Source organism: Hyperoodon ampullatus (assembly GCF_949752795.1).
Source record: "Hyperoodon ampullatus genome assembly, chromosome: X".
NCBI lineage: Eukaryota > Metazoa > Chordata > Mammalia > Artiodactyla > Ziphiidae > Hyperoodon > Hyperoodon ampullatus.
In genome coordinates, this window is record NC_136913.1 from 72,445,574 (window position 1) to 72,469,660 (window position 24,087).

Genomic DNA, 24,087 nt, shown 5'->3' on the forward strand with positions numbered 1-24,087 from the left:
TATATATGTGCCACATCTTCTTTATCAATTCATATATTGATGGACACTTAGGTTGCTTCCATGTCCTGTCCTGGCTATTATAAAATAGAGCTGCAATGAATATTTTGGTACATGAATCTTTTTGAATTATGGTTTTCTCAGGATATATACCCAGTAGTGGGATTGCTGGGTCGTATGGCAGTTCTATTTTTAGTTTCTTTAAGGAACCTCCATACTGTTCCCCATAATGCCTGTATCAATTTACATTCCCACCAACAGTGCAAGAGGGTTCCATTTTCTCCACACCCTCTCCAGCATTTATTGTTTCTAGATTTTTTCATGATGGCCATTCTGACCGGTGTGAGATGATATCTCATTGTAGTTTTCATTTGCATTTCTCTAATGATTAATGATGTTGAGTATTCTTTCATATGTCTGTTGGCAATCTGTATATCTTCTTTGAGAAAATCTCTATTTAGGTCTTCTGCCCATTTTTGGATTGGGTAGTTTGCTTTTTTCATATTGAGCTGCATATGTTGCTTGCATGTTTTGGAGATTAATCCTTTGTCAGTTGCTTCATTTGCAAATATTTTCTCCCATTCTGAGGGCTGTCTTTTTGTCTTGTTTATGGTTTCCTTTGCTGTGCAAAAGCTTTGAAGTTTCATTAGGTCCCATTTGTTTATTTTTGTTTTTATTTCCATTTCTCAAGGAGGTGGGTCAAAAAGGATCTTGCTGTGATTTATGTCATACAGTGTTCTGCGTATGTTTTCCTCTAACAGTTTGATAGTGTCTGGCCTTACATTTTGGTCTTTAATCCATTTTGAGTTTATTTTTGTGTATGGTGCTAGGGAGTGTTCTAATTTCATTCTTTTACATGTAGCTGTCCAGTTTTCCAAGCACCACTTACTGAAGAGGCTGTCTTTTCTCCACTGTATATTCTTGCCTCCTTTAGCAAAGATAAGGTGACCATATGTGCGTGGGTTTATCTCTGGGCTTTCTATCCTGTTCCATTGATCTATATTTCTGTTTTTGTGCCGGTACCATACTGCCTTGATGACTGTAGCTTTGTAGTATAGTCTGAAGTCAGGGAGCCTGATTCCTCAGCTCCGTTTTTCTTTCTCAAGATTGCTTTGGTTATTTGGGGTCTTTTGTGTTTTCATAAAAATTGTGAAATATTTTGTTCTACTTCTGTGAAAAAATGCCAGTGATTGTTTGATAGGCATTGCATTGAATCTGTAGATTGCTTTCTGTAGAATAGTCATTTCACAACGTTGATTCTTCCAATCCAAGAACATGGTATATCTCTCCATCTATTTGTATCATCTTTAGCTTCTTTCATCAGAGTCATAATTTTCTGCATACAGGTCTTTTGTCTCCTTAGGTAGGTTTATTCCTAGATATTTTATTCTTTTTGTGGCCATGGTAAATGGGAGTGTTTTCTTAGTTTCACTTTCAGATTTTTCATCGTTAGTGTATAGGAATGCCAGAGATTTCTGTGCATTAATTTTGTATCCTGCTACTTTACCAAATTCATTGATTAGCTCTAGTAGTTGTCTTGTAGCATCTTTAGGATTCTCTATGTATACTATCATGTCATCTGCAAAGAGTGACAGCTTTACTTCTTCTTTTCCAATGTGGATACCTTTTATTTCTTTTTCTTCTCTGGTTGCTGTGGCTAACACTTCCAAAACTAAGTTGAATAAGAGTGGTGAGAGTGGGCAACCTTGTCTTGTTCCCGATCTTAGTGGAAATGGTTTCCGTTTTCACCATTTAGGACGATGTTGGACGTTGGTTTGTCCTATATGGCCTTTATTATGTTGAGGAAAGTTCCCTCTATGCCTACCTTCTGGAGGGTTTTTATCATAAATGGGTGTTGAATTTTGTCAAAAGCTTTCTCTGCACCTATTGAGATGATCCTATGGTTTTTCTCCTTCAATTTATTAATATGCTTTATCACACTGAGTGATTTGCATATACTGAACAATCCTTGCATTCCTGGGATAAACCCCACTTGATCATGGTGTATGATCCTTTTAATGTGCTGTTGGATTCTGTTTGCTAGTATTTTGTTGAGGATTTTTGCATCTTTGTTCATCAGTGATATTGGCCTGTAGTTTTCTTTCTTTGTGACATCTTTGTCTGGTTTTGCTATCAGAGTGATGGTGGCCTCATAGAAAGAGTTTGGGAGTGTTGCTCCCTCTGCTATATTTTGGAAGAGTTTGAGAAGGATAGGTGTTAGCTGCCCTCTAAATGTGTGATAGAATTCGCCTGTGAAGCTATCTGGTCCTGGGCTTTTGTTTGTTGGAAGAGTTTTAATCACAGTTTCAATTTCAGTGCTTGTGATTGGTCTGTTCCCATTTTCTATTTCTTCCTGGTTCAGTCTCAGAAGGTTTTGTATTTCTAAGAATTTGTCGATTTCTTCCAGGTTGTCCATTTTATTGGCATAGAGTGGCTTGTAGTAATCTCTCATGATCCTTTGTATTTCTGCAGTGTCATTTGTTACTTCTCCTTTTTCATTTCTAATTCTGTTTGTTTGAGTCTTCTCCCTTTTTTTCTTGATGAATCTGGCTAATGGTTTGTCAATTTTGTTTATCTTCTCAAAGAACCAGCTTTTAGTTTTATTGATCTTTGTTATTGTTTCCTTCATTTCTTTTTCATTTATTTCTGGTCTGATTTTATGATTTCTTTCCTTCTGCTAACTTTGGCTTTTTTTTTCGTTCTTCTTTTTCTAATTTCTTTCGGTGTAAAGTTAGGTTGTTTATTTGAGATGTTTCTTGATTTTTAAGGTAGGCTTGTATAGCTATAAACTTCCCTCGTAGAACTGCTCTTGCTGCATCACATAGGTTTTGGGTCATTGTGTTTTCATTATCATTTGTTTCTAAGTATTTTTTGATTTCCTCTTTGATTTCTACATTGATCTCTTCTTTATTAAGTAGTGTGTTGTTTAGCCTCCATGTGTTTGTATTTCTTACAGATCTTTTCCTGTAATTGATATCTTGTCTAATAGCATTGTGGTCGGAAAAGGTACTTCAAACGATTTCAATTTTCTTAAATTTACCAAGGTTTGATTTATGACCAAAGATATTATCTATCCTGGAGAAAGTTCCATGAGCACGTGAGAAAAATGTGTATTCTGTTGCTTTTGGATGGAATGTCCTATGAATATCAATTAAGTCCATCATGTTTAATGTATCATTAAAGCTTGTGTTTCCTTATTTATTTTCATTTTGGATGATCTGTCCATTGGTGAAAGTGGGGTGTTAAAGTCCCCTGCTATTACTGTGTTACTGTCGATTTCCCCATTTATGGCTGTTAGTATTTGCCTTATGTATTGACGTGCTCTTATGTTGGGTGCATAAGTATTTACAATTTTTATATCTTCTTGGATTGATCCCTTGATCATTATGTAGTGTCCGTCTTTGTCTCTTGTAATAGTCTTTGTTTTAAACTCTATTTTGTCCTTGAGAATTGCTGCTCCAGCTTTCTTTTGATTTCCATTTGCATGGAATATCTTTTTGCATCCCCTCACTTTCAGTCTGTATGTGTCCCTAGGTCTGAAGTGGGTCTCTGGTAGACAGCATATATACAGGTCTTGTTTTTGTATCCATTAAGCGAGTCTGCGTCTTTTGGTTCGAGTATTTAATCCATTTATATTTAACTTAATTATCAATATGTATGTTCCTGTTACCATTTTCTTAATTGGTTTGTGTTTATTATTGTAGGTCTTTTCCTTCTCTTGTGTTTCCTGCCTAGAGAAGTTCCTTAACATTTGTTGTAAACCTGGTTTGTTGGTGCTGAATTCTCTTAGCTTTTGCTTATCTGTAAAGCTTTTAATTTCTCCATCAAATCTGAATGAGTTCCTTACTGGGTAGAGTAATCTTGGTTGTAGGTTTTTCTCCTTCATCACTTTAAATATGTCCTGCCACTCCCATCTGGCTTTCAGAGTTTCTGCTGAAAGATCAGCTGTTAACCTTATGGGGATACTCTTATCTGTTATTTGTTGTTTATCCCTTGGTGCTTTTAATACTTGTTCTTTGCATTTAGTTTTTGATAGTTTGAGTAATATGTGTCTTGGTGTGTTTCTACTTGGATTTATCCTGTATGGGATTCTCTGTACTTCCTGGACTTCATTAACTCTTCCCTTTCCCATATTACGGAAGTTTTCATCTAAAATCTCTTCAGATATTTTGTCAGTCCCTTTTTTTTTCTCTTCTTCTTCTGAGACCCCTATAATTCAAATGTTTGTGCGTTTAATATTCTCCCAAAGGTCTCTGAGACTGTCCTCAATTCTTGTCCTTCTTTTTTCTTTATTGTGTTCTGCAGTAGTTATTTCCACTATTTTATCTTCCAGGTCACTTATTCGTTCTTCTGCCTCAGTTATTCTGCTATTGATCCCTTCTAGAGAATTTTTAATTTCATTTATTTTCTTGTCCATCAGTGTTTGTTTTTTCTTTACTTCTTCTGGGTCCTTGTTAAATGTTTCTTGTATTTTCTCTATTCTATTTCCAAGGTTTTGGATCATCTTTACTATCATTATTCTGAATTCTTTTTCAGGTAGGCTGGCTATTTCCTCTTCATTTGTTTGCTCTTGTGGGTTTTTGCCTTGCTCCTTCATCTGCTGTGTGTTTCTCTGTCTTCTCATTTTGCTTAACTTTCTGTGTTTGGGGTCTCCTTTCTTCAGGCTGCAAGTTCATACTTCCCATTGTTTTTGGTGTCTGTCCCCAGTGGCCAAGGTTTGTTCAGTGTGTTGTGTAGGCTTCGTGGTGGCAGGGACTAGTACCTGTGTTCTTGTTGATGAGGCTGGATTGTGTCCTTCAGGTGTGCAGGTCCAAGTCTGATCATGTGTTTTGGGGTGTCTGTGGCCTTATTATGATTTTAGGCAGCCTCTCTGCTAATGGATGGGGTTATGTTCCTGTCTTCCCTGTAGTTTGGCATAGGGTGTCCAGCACTGTAGCTTGCTGGTTGTAGAGTGGAGCGGGTTCTTGGCACTGAGATGGAGATCTCTGGGAGATTTTCACCTTTTGATATTACATAGAGCTGTGAGGTCTCTTGTGGACCACTGTCCTGAACTTGGCTCTCCCACCTCAGTGGCACAGCCCTGACGCCTGGTTGGAGCACCAAGAGCCTGTCCTCCACACAGCTCAGATAAAAGGAAGAAAAACTAGAAAGAAAGAAAGAAGATAAATTAAAATAAAATAAAGTAAAATAAAATAAAGTTATTAAAAAATAAAAAAAATAATTATTAAGAAAAACAAATTTTTCTAAGTTAAAAAGAAAAAAAAAACCGGACAGACAGAACCCTAGGACAAATGGTAAAAGCATAGCTATACAGACAAAATCACCCACAGAAGCATACACATACACACTCACAAAAAGAGAAAAAGGGAAAAATTATATATATATATATATATATATATATATATATATATATAATTATATATATATATATCATTGCTCCCAAAGTCCACCTCCTCAATTTGGGATGATTCCTTGTCTATTCAGGTACTCAAGAGATTCAGGGTACATCAAGTTGATTGTGGAGATTTTATCCACTGCTCCTGAGGCTGCTGGGAGAGATTTCCCTTTCTCTTCTTTGTTCCCACAGCTCCTGGGGTTCAGCTTTGGATTTGGACCTGCCCCTGCGTGTAGGTCGCCTGTGGGCATCTGTTCTTCACTCAGACAAGACGGGGTTAAAGGAGCAGCTGATTCGGGGGCTCTGGCTCGCTCAGGCTCGGGGGAGGGAGGCATACGGATGCCGGGCAAGCCTGCAGCCCCAGAGGCCAGCATAGCATTGCACCAGCCTGAGGCTTGCCATGTGTTCTCCCAGGGAAGTTGTCCCTGAACCACAGGACCCTGGCAGTGGCGGCCTGCACAGGCTCCCAGGAGGGGAGGTGTGGAGAGTGACCTGTGCTTGCACACAGGCTTCTTGGTGGCGGCAGAAGCAGGTTTAGCGTCTCCTGCCCCTGTCTGGGGTCCACACTGATAGCCGCAGCTCATGCCCATCTCTGGAGCGCCTTTAAGCAGCGCTCTTAATCCCCTCTCCTCATGCACCAGAAAACAAAGAGGCAAGATAAGGTCTCTTGCCTCTTCGGCAGCTCCAGACTCCTTTCTGGACTCCCTCCCAGCTAGCTGTGGCTCACTAGCCCCCTTCAGGCTGTGTTCACGCAGCCAACCCCAGTCCTCTCCCTGTGGTCCGACCTCTGAAGCCCAAGCCTCAGCTCTCAGCGCCCACCTGCTCCGGTGGTTGAGCAGACAAGCCTCTCGGGCTGATGAGTGCTGGTCAGCACCAATCCTCTGTGTGGAAATCTCCACACTTTGCCCTCTGCACCCTGTTCCTGCACTCTCCTCCATGGTTCCAAAGCTTCCCCCCTCCCCCATCCGCAGTCTCCGCCCACGATGGGGCTTCTAGTGTGTGGAAACCTTTCCTCCTTCATGACTCACTTCCACTGGTGCAGGTCCCGTCCCTATTCTTTGTGTCTGTTTTTTTCTTTTTTCTTTTACCCTACCCAGGTACGTGGGGAGTTTCTTGCCTTTTGGGAGGTCTGAGGTCTTCTGCCGGCATTCCGTAGGTGTTCTGTAGGAGTTATTCCACATGTAGATGTATTTCTGTTGTATTTTGTGGAGAGGAAGGTGATCTCCACATCTTACTCTTCTGCCATCTTGAAGCTCCTATTATACATTTTTAAAACAGCTTTAGTTAATCAGACAAGTCTCTTAAAACAATGACAGGTATATGTGTATTTTTCAGAAGGAAATGGCTCGTACATTTCAAGAGATTGTCCAAAGGGGTCTATGATGTAAAAATGGTTACAAAATGATAGTCCAGAAGGTTCCATCACACTCCAAAAGTCACACTCCATTATTTACTATTTTGGAAATGCACTTCAAAGTGTAATTACTCTTTGCTTTTTATATTTTTTTCTCACAATATTTTCATTATTGACTTATGTAAAGAGTAACAAAAAATCTGTATTTGAAAACTATAAAATATCTAGGAATAAGCTTATCAAATAATGTTTTAAAACATATTTTTAAAAAACTGTTAAACTTTACTAAAGGGCATTTTTTTTTAATTCAATAGGTTTAGTGATATGTCTTATTTTCTGGATGAAAGGACTCAATATTGGAATATGGCAGATGTTCTCAAATTTATATATTTAATTCAGTTCTTACAAAATTCCTGGATTTGGAGGAAATGTGACATTCATTCAACCAGAGTTTGATGTCCATGTACCATGTATTGGGATCGATACTAAGCTATAGCATACATAATAAAATATACCAAGAGAACAAAAGATAATGTCCAAAAACAAATATGTGGAGTATGTCTTCGTATACGTGGTGGAGGGAAGGGGAGGGTATGGTAGAAGTGTCATTTCAGATCAGTGTGTAAAGAAAAGATGGACGGAAGCAGAGGAGGATGGCAGAAGAGTAAGACTTGGAGATCACCTTACTCCCCACAGATATATCAGAAATACATCTACACGTGGAACTGCTCCTATAGAACACCCACTGAATGCTGTAAGAAGACCTCAGACCTCCCAAAAGGCAAGAAACTCCCCACGTACCTGGGTAGGGCAAAAGAAAAAGAAATAACAGAGACAAAAGAATAGGGATGGGACCTGCACCAGTGGGAGGGAGCTGTGAAGGAGTAAAGGTTTCCACATACTAGGAAACCCCTTTGCATGCAGAGACTGCGGGTGGTGGAGGGGGAAGCTTCAGAGCCGCAGAGGAGAGCGCAGCAAGAGGGGTGCAGAGGGCAAAGAGGACAGACTCCCACACAGAGGATCAGTGCCGACCAGCACTCACCAGCCCAAGAGGCTTGTCTGCTCACCCGCCGGGGCAGGCGGGGGCTGGGAACTGAGGCTCGGGTTTTGTTCGGATCGCAGGGAGAGGACAGTGGTTGGCGGTGTGAACACAGACTGAAGGGGGCTAGTGCACCACAGCTAGCCGGGAGGGTTTCCGGGAAAAAGTCTGGACCTGCCGAAGAGGCAAGAGACCTTTTCCTCCCTCTTTTTTTCATGGTGCACGAGGAGAGGGGATTAAGAGCGCTGCTTAAAGGAGCTCCAGAGACAGGCGCGAGCTGTGACTATCAGTGTGGACCCCACAGATGGGCCTGGGATGCTAAGGCCGCTGCTGCAGCCTGTGTGCAAGCACAGGTCACTATCCACACCTCTCCTCCCGGGAGCCTGTGCAGCCCACCACTGCCAGGGTCCCATGATCCAGGGACAACTTTCCAAGGAGAACACACAGCTCGCATCAGGCTGGTGCAACGTCATGCCAGCCTCTGCCGCCACAGGCTTTCCCTGCACACCGTAACCCTCCCTCCCCCCTGACCTGAGTAAGCCAAAGCCACCAAATCAGCTGCTCCTTTAACCCCATCTTGTCTGAGCAAAGAACAGACGCCCTCAGGCGACCTACACGCAGAGGCGGGGCCAAATTCAAACCTGGACCATGGGAGCTCTGCGAACAAAGAAGACAAAGGGAAATTTCTCCCAGCAGCCTCAAAAGCAGTGGATTAAAGCTCCACAATCAACTTGATGTAACCTGCATCTGTGGAATACCTGAATAGACAACGAATCATCCCAAATTGAGGAGGTGGACTTTGGGAGCAAGATATATTATTTTTTCCACTGTTCCTCTTTTTGTGAGTGTATATATGTATGCTTCTGTGGGAGATTTTGTCTGTATAGCTGTGCTTTCCCCATTTGTCCTAGGGTTCTATCTGTCCGTTCTTTTTTTCTTTTTTTTTTTTTACTTTTAAAAATTATTTTCTTAAGAATTATTTTTTATTTTAATAACTTTATTTTATTTTATATTTATTTTATTTTATCTTTCTTTCTTTATATTTTATCCCCCTTTTATTCTGGATGAAAGCCTCTTGGTGCTCCAGCCAGGAGTCAATGCTGTGCTTCTGAGGTGGGAGAGCCAACTTCAGGACACTGCTCCACCAGAGACCTCCCAGCTCCTCGTAATATAAAATGACAAAAATCTCCCAGAGATCTCCATCTCAACACCAGCACCCAGCTTCACTCAACGGCCAGCAAGCTACAGTGCTGGACACCATATGCCAAACAACTAGCAAGACAGGAACACTGCCCCATCCATTAGCAGAGAGGCTGCCTAAAATTATAATACGGCCACAAACACCCCAAAACACAGAACCGGACACGGACCTGCCCACCAGAAAGACAAGATAAAGCCTCATCCACCAGAACACAGGCACTAGTCCCCTTCACCAGGAAGCCTAGAAAACCCACTGAAACAACCTTAACCACTGGGAACAGACACCAAAAACAACGGGAACTACGAACCTGTGGCCTGCAAAAAGGAGACCCCAAACACAGTAAGATAAGCAAAATGAGAAAACAGAAAAGCACAGCAGATGAAGGAACAAGGTAAAAACCAACCAGACCTAACTAATGAAGAGGAAATAGGCTGTCTACCTGAAAAGGAATTCAGAATAATGATAGTAAAGATGATCCAAAATCTTGTTAATAGAGAAAAATACAAGAAACGTTTAACAAGGACCTAGAAGAACTAAAGAGGAAACAAGCAATGATGAACAACACAATAAGTGAAATTAAACATACTCTAGAAGGGATCAATAGCAGAATAACTGCGGCAGAAGAACGGATAAGTGACCTGGAAGATAAAATAGTGGAAATAACTGCTGCAGAGCAGAATATAGAAAAAAGAATGAAAAGAACTGAGGACAGTCTCAGAGACCTCTGGGACAACATTAAACGCACCAACATTCGAATTATAGGGGCTCCAGAAGAAGAAGAGAAAAAGAAAGGGACTGAGAAAATATTTGAAGAGATTATGGATGAAAACTTTCCTAATATGGGACAGGAAATAGTTAAGTCCAGGAAGCACAGAGAGTCCCATACAGGATAAATCCAAAGAGAAACACACCAAGATACATATTAATCAAACTGTCAAAAATTAAACACAAAGAAAACATATTAAAAGCAGCAAGGGAAAAACAGCAAATAGCACCCAAGGGAGTCTCTGTAAGGTTAACAGCTAATCTTTCAGCAGAAACTCTGCAAGCCAGAAGGGAGTGACAGAGCATATTTAAAGTAATGAAGGAGAAAAACCTACAATCAAGGTTAATGTACACAGCAAGTACTTCATTCAGATTTGATATAGAAATTAAAACCTTTACACACAAGCAAAAGGTGAGAGACTTCAGCACCACCAAACCAGCTTTACAACAAATGCTATAGGAACTTCTCTAGGCAGGAAACACAACAGAAGGAAAATACCTACAATAACCCCAAACAATTAAGAAAATGGGAATAGGAAAATACATATCAATAATTACCTTAAATGAAAATGGATTAAATGCTCCCACCAAAAGACACAGACTGGCTGAATGGATAGAAAAACAAGACCCGTATATTTGCTGTCTACAAGAGAACCACTTCAGACCTATGGACACCTACAGGCTGAAAGTGAGGGGATGGAAAAGGATATTCCATGCAAATGGAAATCAAAAGAAAGCAGGAGTAGCACTTCTCATATCAGAAAAAATAGACTTTAAAATAAAGACTCTTACAAGAGACAAAGAAGGCCACTACATAATGATCAAGGGATCGATCGAAGAAGAAAATATAACAATTGTAAATATTTATGCACCCAACATAGGAGCACCTCAATACATAAGGCAAATACTAACAGCCATAAAAGGGGAAATCCACAGTAACACAATCATAGTACAGGAATTTAACACTCCACTTTCACCAATGGACATATCATCCAAAATGAAAACAAATAAGGAAACACAAGCTTTAAATGATACATTAAAGAAGATGGACTTAATTGATATTTATAGGACATTCCATCTAAAAACAGCAGAATACACATTTTTCTCACGTGCTCATGGAACATTCTCCAGGGTATGTCTTATCTTGGGTCAAAAATCAAGCCTTGGTAAATATAAGAATATTGAAATCATATCAAGTATCTTTTCTGACCATAAGACTGTGAGACTAGATATCAATTACAGGAAAAGATCTGTTAAAAATACAAACATATGGAGGCTAAACAGTACACTACTTAATAACGGGGTCATCAATGAAGAAATCAAAGAGGAAATCAAAAAATACCTAGAAAACAAATAACACTGGAGACACAATGACCCAAAACCTATGGGATGCAGCAAAAGCAGTTCTAAGAGGGAAGTTTATAGCAATACAATGCTACCTAAAGAAACAGGAAATATCTCAGACTACCTAACCTTGCACTTAAAGGATTAGAGAAAAAAGAACAACAACAACAAAAAACCCCGAAGTTAGCAGAAGAAAAGAAATCATAAAGATCAGAAATAAATGAAAAAGAAATGAAGGAAACAATAGCAAAGATCAATAAAACTAAAAGCTGGTTCTTTGAGAAGATAAACAACATTGATAAACCATTACCAGACTCATCAAGAAAAAAAGGGAGAAGACTCAAATCAATAGAATTGGAAATAAAAAAGGATAAGTAACAACTGACACTGCAGAAACACAAAGGATCATGAGAGATTATTTCAAGCCACTCTATGCCAATAAAAGGAACAACCTGGAAGAAATGGAAAAATTCTTAGAAATGCACAACCTGTCGCAACTGAACCAGGAAGAAATAGTAAATTTGAGCAGACCAATCACAAACACTGAAATTGAAACTGTGATTTAAAGTCTTCCAACAAACAAAAGCCCAGGACCAGGTGGCTTCACAGGCGAATTCTATCAAACATTTAGAGAAGAGCTAACACCTATCCTTCTCAAACTCTTCCAAAATATAGCAGAGGGAGGAACACTCTCAAACTCATTGTATGAGGCCACAATCACTCTGACACCAAAACCAGACAAAGATGTCACAAAGAAAGATAACTACAGGCCAATATCACTGATGAACAAAGATTCAAAAATCCTCAACAAAATACTAGCAAACAGAATCCAATAGCACATTAAAAGGATCATATCTATGATCAATTGGGGTTTATCCCTGGAATGCAAGGATTCTTCAATATATGCAAGTCAGTGAACGTGATGCACCAAATTAACAAATTGAAGGAGAAAAACCATATGATCATCTCAATAGATGCAGAGAAAGCTTTCGACAAAATTCAACACCCATTTATGATAAACAACTTTCATAAAGTAGGCATAGAGGGAACTTTCCTCAACATAATAAAGGCCATCTATGACAAACCCACAGGGAACATCGTCCTCAATGGTGAAGAACTGAAACCATTTCCACTAGGATCAGGAACAAGAAAAGGTCTCCCACTCTCACCACTCTTATTCAACATAGTTTTGGAAGTTTTAGCCACAGAAATCAGAAGAAAAAGAAATAAAAGGAATCCAAATAGGAAAAGAAGAAGTAAACCTGTCACTGTTTGCAGATGGCATGATACTATACATAGAGAATCCTAAAGATGCTACCAGAAAACTACTAGAACTAATCAATGAAGTTGGTAAATTAGCAGGATACAAAATTAATGCACAGAAATCTCTGGCATTCCTATACACTAATGATGAAAAATCTGAAAGTGAGATTAAGAAAACACTCCCATTTAACATTGCAACAAAAAGAATAAAGTATCTAGGAATAAACCTACCTACCGAGACAAAAGACATGTGTGCAGAAAATTATAAGACACTGATGAAAGAAAATAAAGATGATACAAGCAGAGGGAGAGATGTACCATGTTCTTGGACTGGTAGAATCAACATTGTGAAAATGACTCTAATACCCAAAGCAATCTACATATTCAATGTAATCCCTATCAAACTACCACTGGCATTTTTCACAGAACTAGAACAAGAAGTTTCATAATTTGTATGGAACAAAAACGACCCCGAATAGCCAAAGCATGTTGAGAACGAAAAACAGAGCTGGAAGAATCAGGCTCCCTGACTTCAGACTGTACTACAAAGCTGCAGTAATCAAGACAGTATGTTACTGGCCAAAAAACAGAAATATAGATCAATGAAACAGGATAGAAAGCCCAGAGATAAACCCACGCACATATGATCACCTTATCTTTGCTAAAGGAGGCAAGAATATACAGTGGAGAAAAGACAACATCTTCAATAAGTGGTGCTGGGAAAACTGGAAAGGTACATGTAAAAGTATGAAATTAGGGCTTCCCTCGTGGCGCATTGGTTGAGAGTCTGCCTGCCAATGCAGGGGACACAGGTTCGTGTCCCAGTCCAGGAAGATCCCACATGCCGTGGAGCGGCTGGGTCTGTGATCCATGGCCGCTGAGCCTGCGTGTATGGAGCCTGTGCTCCACAATGGGAGAGGCCACAACAGTGAGAGGCCTGTGTACTGCAAAAAAAGAAGAAAAAAATGTATGAAATTAGAGCATTCCCTAACAACATACAAAGAAGTAAACTCACAATGGGTTTAAGACCTAAATATAAGGCCAGACATTATCAAACTCTTAGAGGAAAACATATGCAGAGCATTCTATGACAAATCACAGCAAGATCCTTCTTGACCCATCTCCTAGAGAAATGGAAATAAAAACAAAAATAAACAAATCGGACGTAATTAAACTTAAAAGCTTTTGCACAGCAAAGGAAACCGTAAACAAGACCAAAAGACAACCCTTAAAATGGGAGAAAATATTTGCAAATGAAGCAACTGACAAAGGATTAATCTCCAAAATTTACAAGCAGCTCATGCGGCTCAATAACAAAAAAACAAACAACCCAGTCCAGAAAAGGACAGAAGACCTAAATAGACATTTCTCCAAAGAAGATATACAGACTGCAAACAAACACATGAAAGAATGCTCAACATCATTAACCGTTATAGAAATGCAAATCAAAACTACAATGAGATATCATCTCACAGCAGTCAGAATGGCCATCATCAAAAAACCTAGAAAAATAAATTCTGGAGAGGGTGTGGAGAAAATGGGACCCTCTTCCACTGTTGGTGGGAATGTAAATTGATACAGCCCCTATGGCTAACAGTATGGAGGTTCCTTAATCAACTAAAAATTGAACTACAATATGACTCAACAATCCCATTACTGGGCATATGCCCTGTGAAAACCATAATTCAAAAAGAGTCATGTACCAAAATGTTCATTGCAACTCTATTTACAATAGCCAGGATATGGAAGCAACCTAAGTGTCCAACAACAGATAAATGGATAAAGAATATGTGGCACATAGTTACAATGGAATATTACTCAGCCGTAAAAAGGAACAAAACTGAGTTATTTGTAGTGACGTGGATGGACCTAGAGACTGTCATACAGAGTGAAGTAAGTCAGAAAGAGAAGAACAAATACCGTATGCTAACACATATATATGGTATCTAAGTAAAGAAAAAAAAAAGGTCATGAAGAACCTAGGGGTAAGATGGGAATAAATACACAGACTTACTAGAGAATGGACTTGAGTATATGTGGAGGGGGAAGGGTAAGCTGTGACAAAGTGAGAGAATGGAATGGACATATATACACTACCAAACGTAAAATCGATTGCTAGTGGGAAGCAGCTGCATAGCACAGGGAGATCAGCTCGGTGGTTTGTGACCACCTAGAGGGGTGGGATAAGGCGGGTGGGAGGGAGGGAGACACAAGAGGGAAGAGATATGGGAACATATGTGTATGTATAACTGATTCACTTTGTTTTAAAGCAAAAACTAACACACTATTGTAAAGCAATTATACTCCACTAAAGATGTTAAAAAAAAAAAAGGATAGTAAACTTAACTGGGAATAAGAAAAAAAAAGAAAGAAAAGATGGACCCTTCAAGAAATGTGTTGGTATAATTGGCTTTTCGGAAAAATACTTAGACCTTTCCTAAATATCATGCAAAAATAAATTGCAGGTGGAATAAAGGTCTAATGGTGGGGCTTCCCTGGTGGCGCAGTGGTTGAGAGTCCGCCTGCAGATGCAGGGGACACGGGTTCGTGCCCCGGTCCGGGAGGATCCCACATGCCGCGGAGCGGCTAGGCCAGTGAGCCATGGCCGCTGAGCCTGTGCGTCCGGAGCCTGCGCTCCGCAAGGGGAGAGGCCACAACAGTGAGAGGCCCGCGTAACGCAAAAAAAAAAAAAAAAAAAAAAAGTTCTAATGGTAAAATATAATGCTATAAAATGTTAGAAGAGAAATGAGGAATTTTTGTGTAATCTTGAGATAGGAAAGGCTTTCTTAAGCAAAACACAATCCAGAAGTAATCGAAGAAAACGAATATATTTTACTACATCAAAGTGATACATTTCTTTTGACTACAGTATACCATATACGAAGTTAATGGGTAAATGAAAAACTGGAAGAACTATTTGCAACATATTAACAAATGATTTAATAATATCCTTCCGTATATTAAAAGCTTCTATAACTCGATATGAAAAGGATGAATGCTCTCTAAGAAAATAAAGTATATGAACAAGCAATCCACAAAATAAGAAACATAAATGTCCTAATATATGAAAGATGCTTAACTTCATCAGCAAGCAAATAAATGAAAATTTAAATAATCATTTAGATACTGCTTTTTTGCCTTTCCATTTGATAAAGATTTAAAAAAATCATAACAGTTCTGCTGGTAAATGGGGTTGGAAAACATATATACTCTTGGTGGGAGTGTAAATTGCTACAGTATAGTGCTGACTTTCTAGAGACAATGTGGCAATATTATCAAAAATTAAAATGTATATAATCTTTAATCCAGATATTTCACATCTAGAAATGTTTCCAGGGAAATACCACAACAGTATATGGTCCCAGTTATTTGTGTAATGGTGCTAATTACGGCAGGCTTATAATTGCCAGGATAAAAAGGGAAGTATTCCATATGCCCATCAACAAGGGATTTGTTAAACAAATCATAATGCCTATATGCCCATCAATAGGGGATTTGTTAAACAAATTGTGATGTATCCATATAGAATACTAGCTGTGTGGCTGTTAAAAGCAGATCTACTGGCATATAAACTGATTTGGAAACATCTCTGTGACATATTGTTAAGCTTTTAAAAAATCACACCTCAAAATAATATGTATCACCTGATTCCATTTGTGTTTAAAAAGGAAAAAAAGTGTATGTGTGGGCAGTTTATTTTAAATGTTAATTTAAAACATAATTGAGATTGTAGTTTATAATCTATTCTTTCTTCTCTTTTTTGCAATTCAGTGGTTCATCATGGATTTCTATCCATGTCAGTGCATATAGATCTACGTCATCCCTTTGGTAGATGTATAAGTATCAACATTCTGTTTGTTTTAAAATGCTATGTGTGTGCATATATAATGAACATAAAAGAGTAAAAATTCAAGAAGAATATCCATACAGTTGTTAACAAAGGTTACACTGAGAGGAGGAAGAGGACTTCCATTACTAGTGGATTGACTGATTTTTCTTAGGTATAGATATATACTTAGCAAAAATAATAAAAATATTTCTATTTAAGGAAGAAAAACATAGTTTTTAAAAATTTATGTTTATAGAAAGTATAAAACTAGAAAGCACCTCAAAACCTCTTTAAAGTTTGAGAAATCAATAGCTATTAACATTACTTTAACGATAAGAAAAAAAAAGGGTGGGAAAAGAATAGAAAGGAGGAATCAGAAAGAGATTTTTTCCAGAGGGAAAGAAATATGAATGAAAATAATAGCAGCTTCAGGAATTCAGTCAGCATCCTAGCCTCTACTTTAGTGTGTTTGTAGTTCATTGTTTATTTCACGTTTCTACCAAAAAAGTATTATTCTGTAGAGAAATACATTAATTATTTTTCTTTATGATTGGAGAAAACAACATAAAAATTTAAGCAAAAGCATTAACTTTGTAGCATCTTAAAATCTTTTTCTCAGTCAGCTGTTTGTTATCTCAAACTGTCTTTCCCAAACTCCTATTAAACAGACAGAGTTTTAAATTCACGTTACAGTGTGAATGCAAACTAAACATTTTTAAGACTTTATTATTTTTTTAGAGTACTTTTAGATTCATGACAAAATTAAGGAGAAAGTACAGAGATTTCTGGTACACCCCCTGCACCCACACATGCATAGCCTCCTCCGTTATCAACATCCTCACCAGAGGGATACATTGTTTACAATTATGAGGCTGTGCACTACCTACTGTGCTAATGAGTCTCCTAATTTTTTACAATTGATGAGCCTACACTGACACATTATTATCACCCAAAGTCCATAGTTTACGTTAGGATTCACTCTTGGTGTTTTACTAACTATATATATTTTAGCCTTTTACATGAGGCAAATAATTTTTCATATAAGATATAGAAAATGAGGCTTTGTGTTATCATGATCTAGAGATTTAGATCTTTATTATTGATTCTGACCTGGGTGTTCATATAAAATACCAGATGTAAATTTTTTAGTATTTGTTATTTTAACTTTTAAAAGTGTATATTATTTGACTCACTTTTTGTTTTAATTAGGTAACTGGGAAAAAGGCATATGCTGCAAGCCAGCAAATTTATGAAGCAGTTAAATCATTGTGGACAAAAAACAACAAAAAAGAGTCACTTCCTGAACCTACAGAAAAAACTAAGGTAGAGTTTAAATGGACCAAAAAGGTAGATTTTGAGTTTTGTTTGGGTGGGTTTTAGCTGGTAATGAGAGTCCTAGACAGAAGTCAAGGATGGATTGAAAAGAGATGAAGGAATATACTACCTTTGCATGCTATAATTTTTTTTAAGATATTTTATTCTTTTAGTAAAATGATTTACTTATCAAGGAAAAATCCTTTTTGGTAAACAGCTAGGAAGCTCTGATGAAATAGAAATACCTGCAAAAACAACTCACAACCTGAAACATTCAGTGCCTTTGTCAACAGAACTCAGCTCTGAAACAAAGACCAAATCAGAATCCACCTCAGGTTTGTTTGGAATAATTCAATTTTGTTTTCATTCTTTTCTTAAATAATTGTATAATATTATAATTAGTAGTTTGAACTTATTTATGTGTTTTCCTCATAAATGTTTTGTCTTTCTCATATCTGTAGTCTGTGTATCTTTTTAGGTTATGAGGTACTCAAGTATGTGGAACTTTTTCTAATTGCCACATAGCTCATAACGTAGTTCTTGGCATATGGGAGTAGAGAATAGCACTGGCTGGTTGGGTGAGTGAATCATTTAATCAATTTATAGATGTGAGATTTTTAATCAGGTGGAGGAAAATGTGTCTTTCTGGATTCTACCAGTTTACAGGCTATAACAAGTCACATCTACATAGAAGAAATATCAGGTTTCCATTTCTTGTGCTCTCTACCCCGTATCAGTCTTCTCTTCTACCATCAGTTTTATTTAGTTTAGATACTAGCAGAACTTTCAGCATCAAATAGTAAAAATAACACAAGTTATATAATACTAATATCTTTGCTAGTATTAGATACAGGCAATTAATACTTTGTGGGACCAAATAGTGACAATTATACTTCCTAGGCAAATACTACCATGGTTTTACTGTGATCAAAAAGAAAGTAACAGAGTGTTTAATACCATTTCAGTAGTGTATTCGCATAACTCACCAGTCACTTGTTTATGTAGGTTTGTTTATCTGTACCAAGTAAATGGTACTATGCATTAAGTTGTCTTATTACAAAGGAAATAGGACCAACTCAGAGGTAGAGAATTAGGGAATAATGAAAATATCTCCCTTTTACTGAGCAACTACTGTGGTGCAAAGAGCTGTTAGTATGTTATGTTATTCAATCCTCTCCCAAAAAGCAAAACAAACAAAAAAAAATCTCTGGTATATATGTAATTATAATTGTTTTATAATAAAGAGACTGAGACTCAGGGAGCTTAAGTAACTTGCCCAAAATTATGGTTTATGAATAGAGTTGTGTTTATAGTCTAGATATTACTGACACCAAAGTCCCAGCTCTTTCCATTGCATATAGATTATCTAATTTAAAGCCAGAGTTTAGTCTCTAATTTCAGCCTCCTCCTCTCTTACTTAATCTTTATAAAAGCTGTCACTGAATAACAAACCTGATTTGAGTTTTACTATTTCCTGTCACGTCTCCTTTCTAATCAAGATAAGTTATACAGTTTTTAGACTCTCTCTGAGTAATCCCCAGTTGATCGTATTCCCACAGGCATATAATATATCTGGTCTTTTCTCTAAATGTCTGTCAACTCCAGAGATCTTTGTGGAGATGTTCCAGCTTCACAATGGGACCAAACCACCCCCAGCCAATGTCTTTTCTTCACACATCTGGATTCTGGAACATTTTGCCTGCCTGTCATGGGTAATGTGGTATATGAAAAGCATTCTAAGGAGACATTTAGAGGAGAGAGATACCCAGTACTATTCATCCTTATCATATAGTATTCAGAGTTGGTTATACTTGAGACCCTTGAGACTATTTCCACATTTCACATGCAATCCCAAAGGTCCAAGACACAGAAAACAGTAGTGATTATGAGTACAGGTTTTAGAATAGAACCTGGATCTGAATCCTAAATCCAACATTTACTAGTTTTATTGCCTGGGGCAAGTTATCTAATACCTCAAGCCTCGGTCTCCTCATCTGTAAAAGGAGGACAATAATAGTGTTTTTCTGACATGCTTGTTGTGAGGATTAAATGAGATATTGCATGTAAAGCAAAAAGTACAATGCCAAGCACATACTAAGTTCTCAGTAAGTGTTAGAAGATATCATTATCATTGGCCTAGAGTAATTAGCCATTTTGCCCAAAAACAAATTTATTGTCATTGAGCACACTTTGGAAGCACATTACTTAGCTAGGGAACCTAGCCATGGCCACCACTTCTCACCATACAGAATAGATTGGGTGTAGTGTCCAACTATATATCATGGCTCTTAATATGAGTTTGGTTGTTCTCTATCATCCATATACATTTATGCCAATAACTTATTTTGGGAATCACAAATTCGGAAATTTGGTGACATGGACCTCTTCAAAATCTGATGAAAGCAGAATGAAATCTCTCACAGTCTCACAAGATTAATGTCCCTCTCAGAGGTTGGCAAACTATGGACCCTGTGGCAAATCTGGCTCATGGACTATTTTTGTACATTCCACAAATGGTTCCTGTGTGATTAAAATAGTTTAAAAATCAATAGAAATATCTTATAACAAGTTAAAATTGTATGAAATTCAAATTCCAGTGTCCATAAATAAATGAAGTCTTATTGGAACACAGCCACACTCATTGTGTATTGTCTTGTCTGTGGCTGCTTTCACCCTAAAATGGCAGAGTTGAGTGGTTTTGATGGAGACCTTATGGTTTACAAAGTTGAAAATATTTACTTTGGCCCTGTGCAAACAAAGTTTGCTGATTTCTGTTTTAGAGGGATGATGTGTGCCATACATACATGACTCATCTTCCCCTCTTGATATTTCCCAGATTATTTTATGGGTCATAACACTAAATAGTCAAACTCAAAACCCTGAAGGGCAAAACCAAATTTCCTACAGTCTTTCAGTGTGGGGGAGACAGAAACTCAGGCTGTCAATCAGAAGCTAGAGAGTATCATACCTGAGGAGGAGGGAGGAACCAGAGGTTGACTGTCTCTTACTATAACTGCAGCTCAGCTCAGTGCCTGATTGGAGTGAGATGATAAGTACTTCACCCTTCCTAAAAGAGGAAAAGGGTCCCCCCTCTGGCCGATGATATCATCTGGAGCTTCTTCAGTTCTTTTTTACACAGTGTCCACCATACAAATAAAATACTAGTCATGCAAAGAGGCAGGAAGATGTGACTAACAAAAGAGAAAAAATATAACAGGAGACCCACAGGTGATCTAAATATTGAAGTTAGCAAAAAAGCACTTTAACTATGACTAATATGTCAAATGGAAAACGTGATGAACAAAATGGATAAAAAGATGGAGAATTTCACAGAAAGTTGAAATCTATTAAAAAATCAAGTGGATATTCTAGATGTGAAAAATACAGTACATGAAATTATGAACTCATTGGATGGGTTCAATAGCAGATCGTATACAAAAAGAGGACAGAAATAATGAACTCAAATACAGGACAATAAAAAAAATAGCCAAACTGAAGTACAGAGAGAAAAAAGAATGGAAAGAATAGAACAGCATGTGAAATTACTTTGCAATGACTAATATCTTTTAGTGTTTCAGTTACTGAAAAGCTGAATACTGAATATCATCCCAATTTTATACAAAAGAAACAAAAATAGAATCTCTAACATTTGTAACTTCACTCAGCAATTTATTAGTGATCTGTCCTATTTTTTTTGTACCTAACTTGCTTAAAATATAAACTAGATAAGGTGTGAACTAAATTATCAGTGAACAGATAACACCTAATGGCTATTTGAGATAATAATTCATTGCTGTTTTATAACTTTAAATACCTTTATTCCTTTCCTGTTTGTATAACACCAGCTTTTTTTGAAGTCTACTAAAAAAAGAACTAAGCATAAATTGTTTTTTATTAGAGATTTGAAATATGATAAAGTACAAAGAAAATCATTACAATGATTAGGGGATTGAGATTCAAGAAGAGTTTTTATGATTGGTAATTCTTTAGGAGGACAGAGAGCCCTGGATCAAAAGGGATGAAGAAATTTCTAAGAGGAAAGATATAATCCTTAATTACTCAGAAAAGCATGAGATGACCCTTTAAAAACAAAAAAAGGCAGAAATCAAATGACCTAGCTTGAATGGCTCTAAACTAGAGGGATCCACATCACAGTTTCTTGAGTTTTTTTTTTTTTTCTAAAATTCCCTCTAACAAGAATTATAAATCAGAATCTCCAGAGGTGAGGCCTCCAAGCAGGTGGATTGTAGGAAAAGCTCCACAGGGAATTCTCTATGCATATTCCTCTAGTTAATAATATCTGACATAAGCTATAGATAAACTAAAAATTTGAAGCCTTTCAACAAATTTTGAGAGGTGGAGCTCTAAAGGCAAAGGAGCCTTTCAAATTTAGGTGATCTGACCCTTTGACCAGATTTTGGACAAGAATATAAATTAAGGTAGTGAGTAGAAGTGTTAGAGAACTTAGTCAATTGGTGGACATTGTTAAGAAAATTAGACACATTCAGAGTTACATAAAATAATTATTTGTCAATGCTTACTATAGTATGTTTGATTAAAAAAAACATTGATTAAACTATTTCGTAGTATACTTTTCACTTGTACTGAGCAAAGGCTTCCACCAGGTGGCAGTAAAGATGCATTTGGGAAAGAAGCAGACAGAACCACTAAGCTTAACCTTTTCTGTGTGCTACAGACCCCTTCTCAGAATGTTTTAAATGCATAAACTAAAATACATAGTAATGTATGAGCTTCCTTAATTGTGTTAATCAACAATATCTAACAACATATCTGATAAAGGCTATAATTTTGAAGTAGTAGTAAGTGTAAATATTTCAAGATATCTGCAACTGCAGTGTGATTATCTGTGATTTCTATTAATGACAAAGTCTAAGTACGTCAGTAGTATTGTGGTTTGTTGCCTGCATTCATTATCGAAGAAAACGTTCATCTTCAGTCAAAGGTTAATGAAAATAAAGACAAATTTCCCCCATTCAACTTCGTAGATCACATGAATTCTATCCACAGACCTCCCTCCCCCAAAGAGATCCCAGGTTAAAAATCTGTCTGTGGAGAACTGTATTAATGTCATAGATAGTGATTATTTAAGATCTGGCTGTTTTAAAAATATACTTAGTGGTGAAATTACATATAGGTCTATCCCAGTTTATAAAGCAGATACTGTTTCTGAAAACGTAGGTGTAAAATAAATAGCTATGTAAATTTTTCCCCTTCATTTTCATCATAAAACTGGAAATTAAATTCCTCTATGGAAAAAAGGTGTGTCTTCCAAATGTAAAAAAAAAATCATTTCAAAATGAATCAGAGTTTGAAAAACATTTAAAATAAAAACAAGTTTGTGAAAAATATTTTTAGTCTTATGTCACAAAGTAAATATAAAAATTGTTCTTACCTACTTACCATGAACAGGGTATTGTATGTACCACTTTGTGTGCATTATGTTGAATAAATAAATAATTAACATTGTTACTGCTCTAAGCCGCATTTTACGGAAGAGCCAGGGTTGTTGTGTTTATTTCAGATTTTTCTTGTTTCTTGAGGTAGGATTGTATTGTTATAAACTTCCCCCTTAGAACAGCTTTTGCTGCATCCCGTGGTTTTGGGTCGTCATGTTTTCATTGTCATTTATTTCTAGGTAATTTTTTAATTTCCTTTTTGATTTCTTCAGTGATCTCTTGGTTGTTTAGTAGCATATCGTTTACCCTCCATTTGTATTTTTTACAGATATTTTCCTGTAATTGATATCTAGTCTTATAGTGTTGTGGTTAGAAAAGATGCTTGATAAAATTTCAATTTTCTTAAATTTACCAAGGTATGATTTGTGACCAAAGATGTAATCTATCCTGGAGAATGTTCCATGTTCACTTGAGAAGAAAGTGTATTCTGTTGTTTTTGGATGGAATGTCCTATAAATATCAATTAGGTCCATCTGGTCTGTTGTGTCATTTAAAGCTTGTGTTTCCTTATTTATTTTGGGTTTGAATGATGTCTGTCCATTGGTGTAAGTCGGGTGTTAAAGTTGCCTACTATTATTGTGTTACTGTTGATTTCCCCTTTTATGGCTGTTATCATTTGCCTTTTGTATTGAGGTGCTCCTATGTTGGGTGCATAGATATTTACAATTGTTATATCTTATTTTTGGATTGATCCTTTGATCATTATGTAGTGTCCTTCTTTGTCTATTCTAATAGTCTTTATTTTAAAGTCTATTTTGTCTGATATGAGAATTGCTACTCCAGCTTTCTTTTGATTTCCCTTTGCATGGAATATCTTTTGCCATCCCCTCACTTTCAGTCGGTGTGTGTCCCTAAGTCTGAAGTGGGTCTCTTGTAGACAGCATATATATGGGTCTTGTTTTTGTATCCATTCAGCCAGTCTGTATCTTTTGGTTGGAGCATTTAATCCATTTACATTTAAGGTAATTATTGATATGTATGTTCCTATTCCCATTTTCTTAATTGTTTTGGGTTTGTTATTATAGGTCTTTTCCTTCTCTTTTGTTTCCAGCCTAGAGAAGTTCCTTTAGCATTTGTTGTAAAGCTGGTTTGGTGGTGCTGAATTCTCT

At 37.2% G+C, this 24,087-nt stretch overlaps 1 protein-coding gene across 2 annotated transcripts in view; it reads left to right on the top strand.

The window, feature by feature from the left end:
* APOOL (apolipoprotein O like) overlaps positions 1–24,087 on the top strand; it is a gene marked incomplete at both ends in the record, with an annotated part of 79,656 nt that overhangs the window by 50,186 nt on the left and 5,383 nt on the right. Inside the window, 2 exons of one of the 2 annotated variants that reach the window (XM_079727034.1) lie at positions 17,397–17,534; positions 17,719–17,836. In XM_079727034.1, coding sequence (XP_079583160.1) covers positions 17,397–17,534; positions 17,719–17,836 — 256 coding nt within the window. The remainder of the gene's footprint in view (positions 1–17,396; positions 17,535–17,718; positions 17,837–24,087) is intronic. The other variant, XM_079727035.1, reaches the window with a different exon arrangement.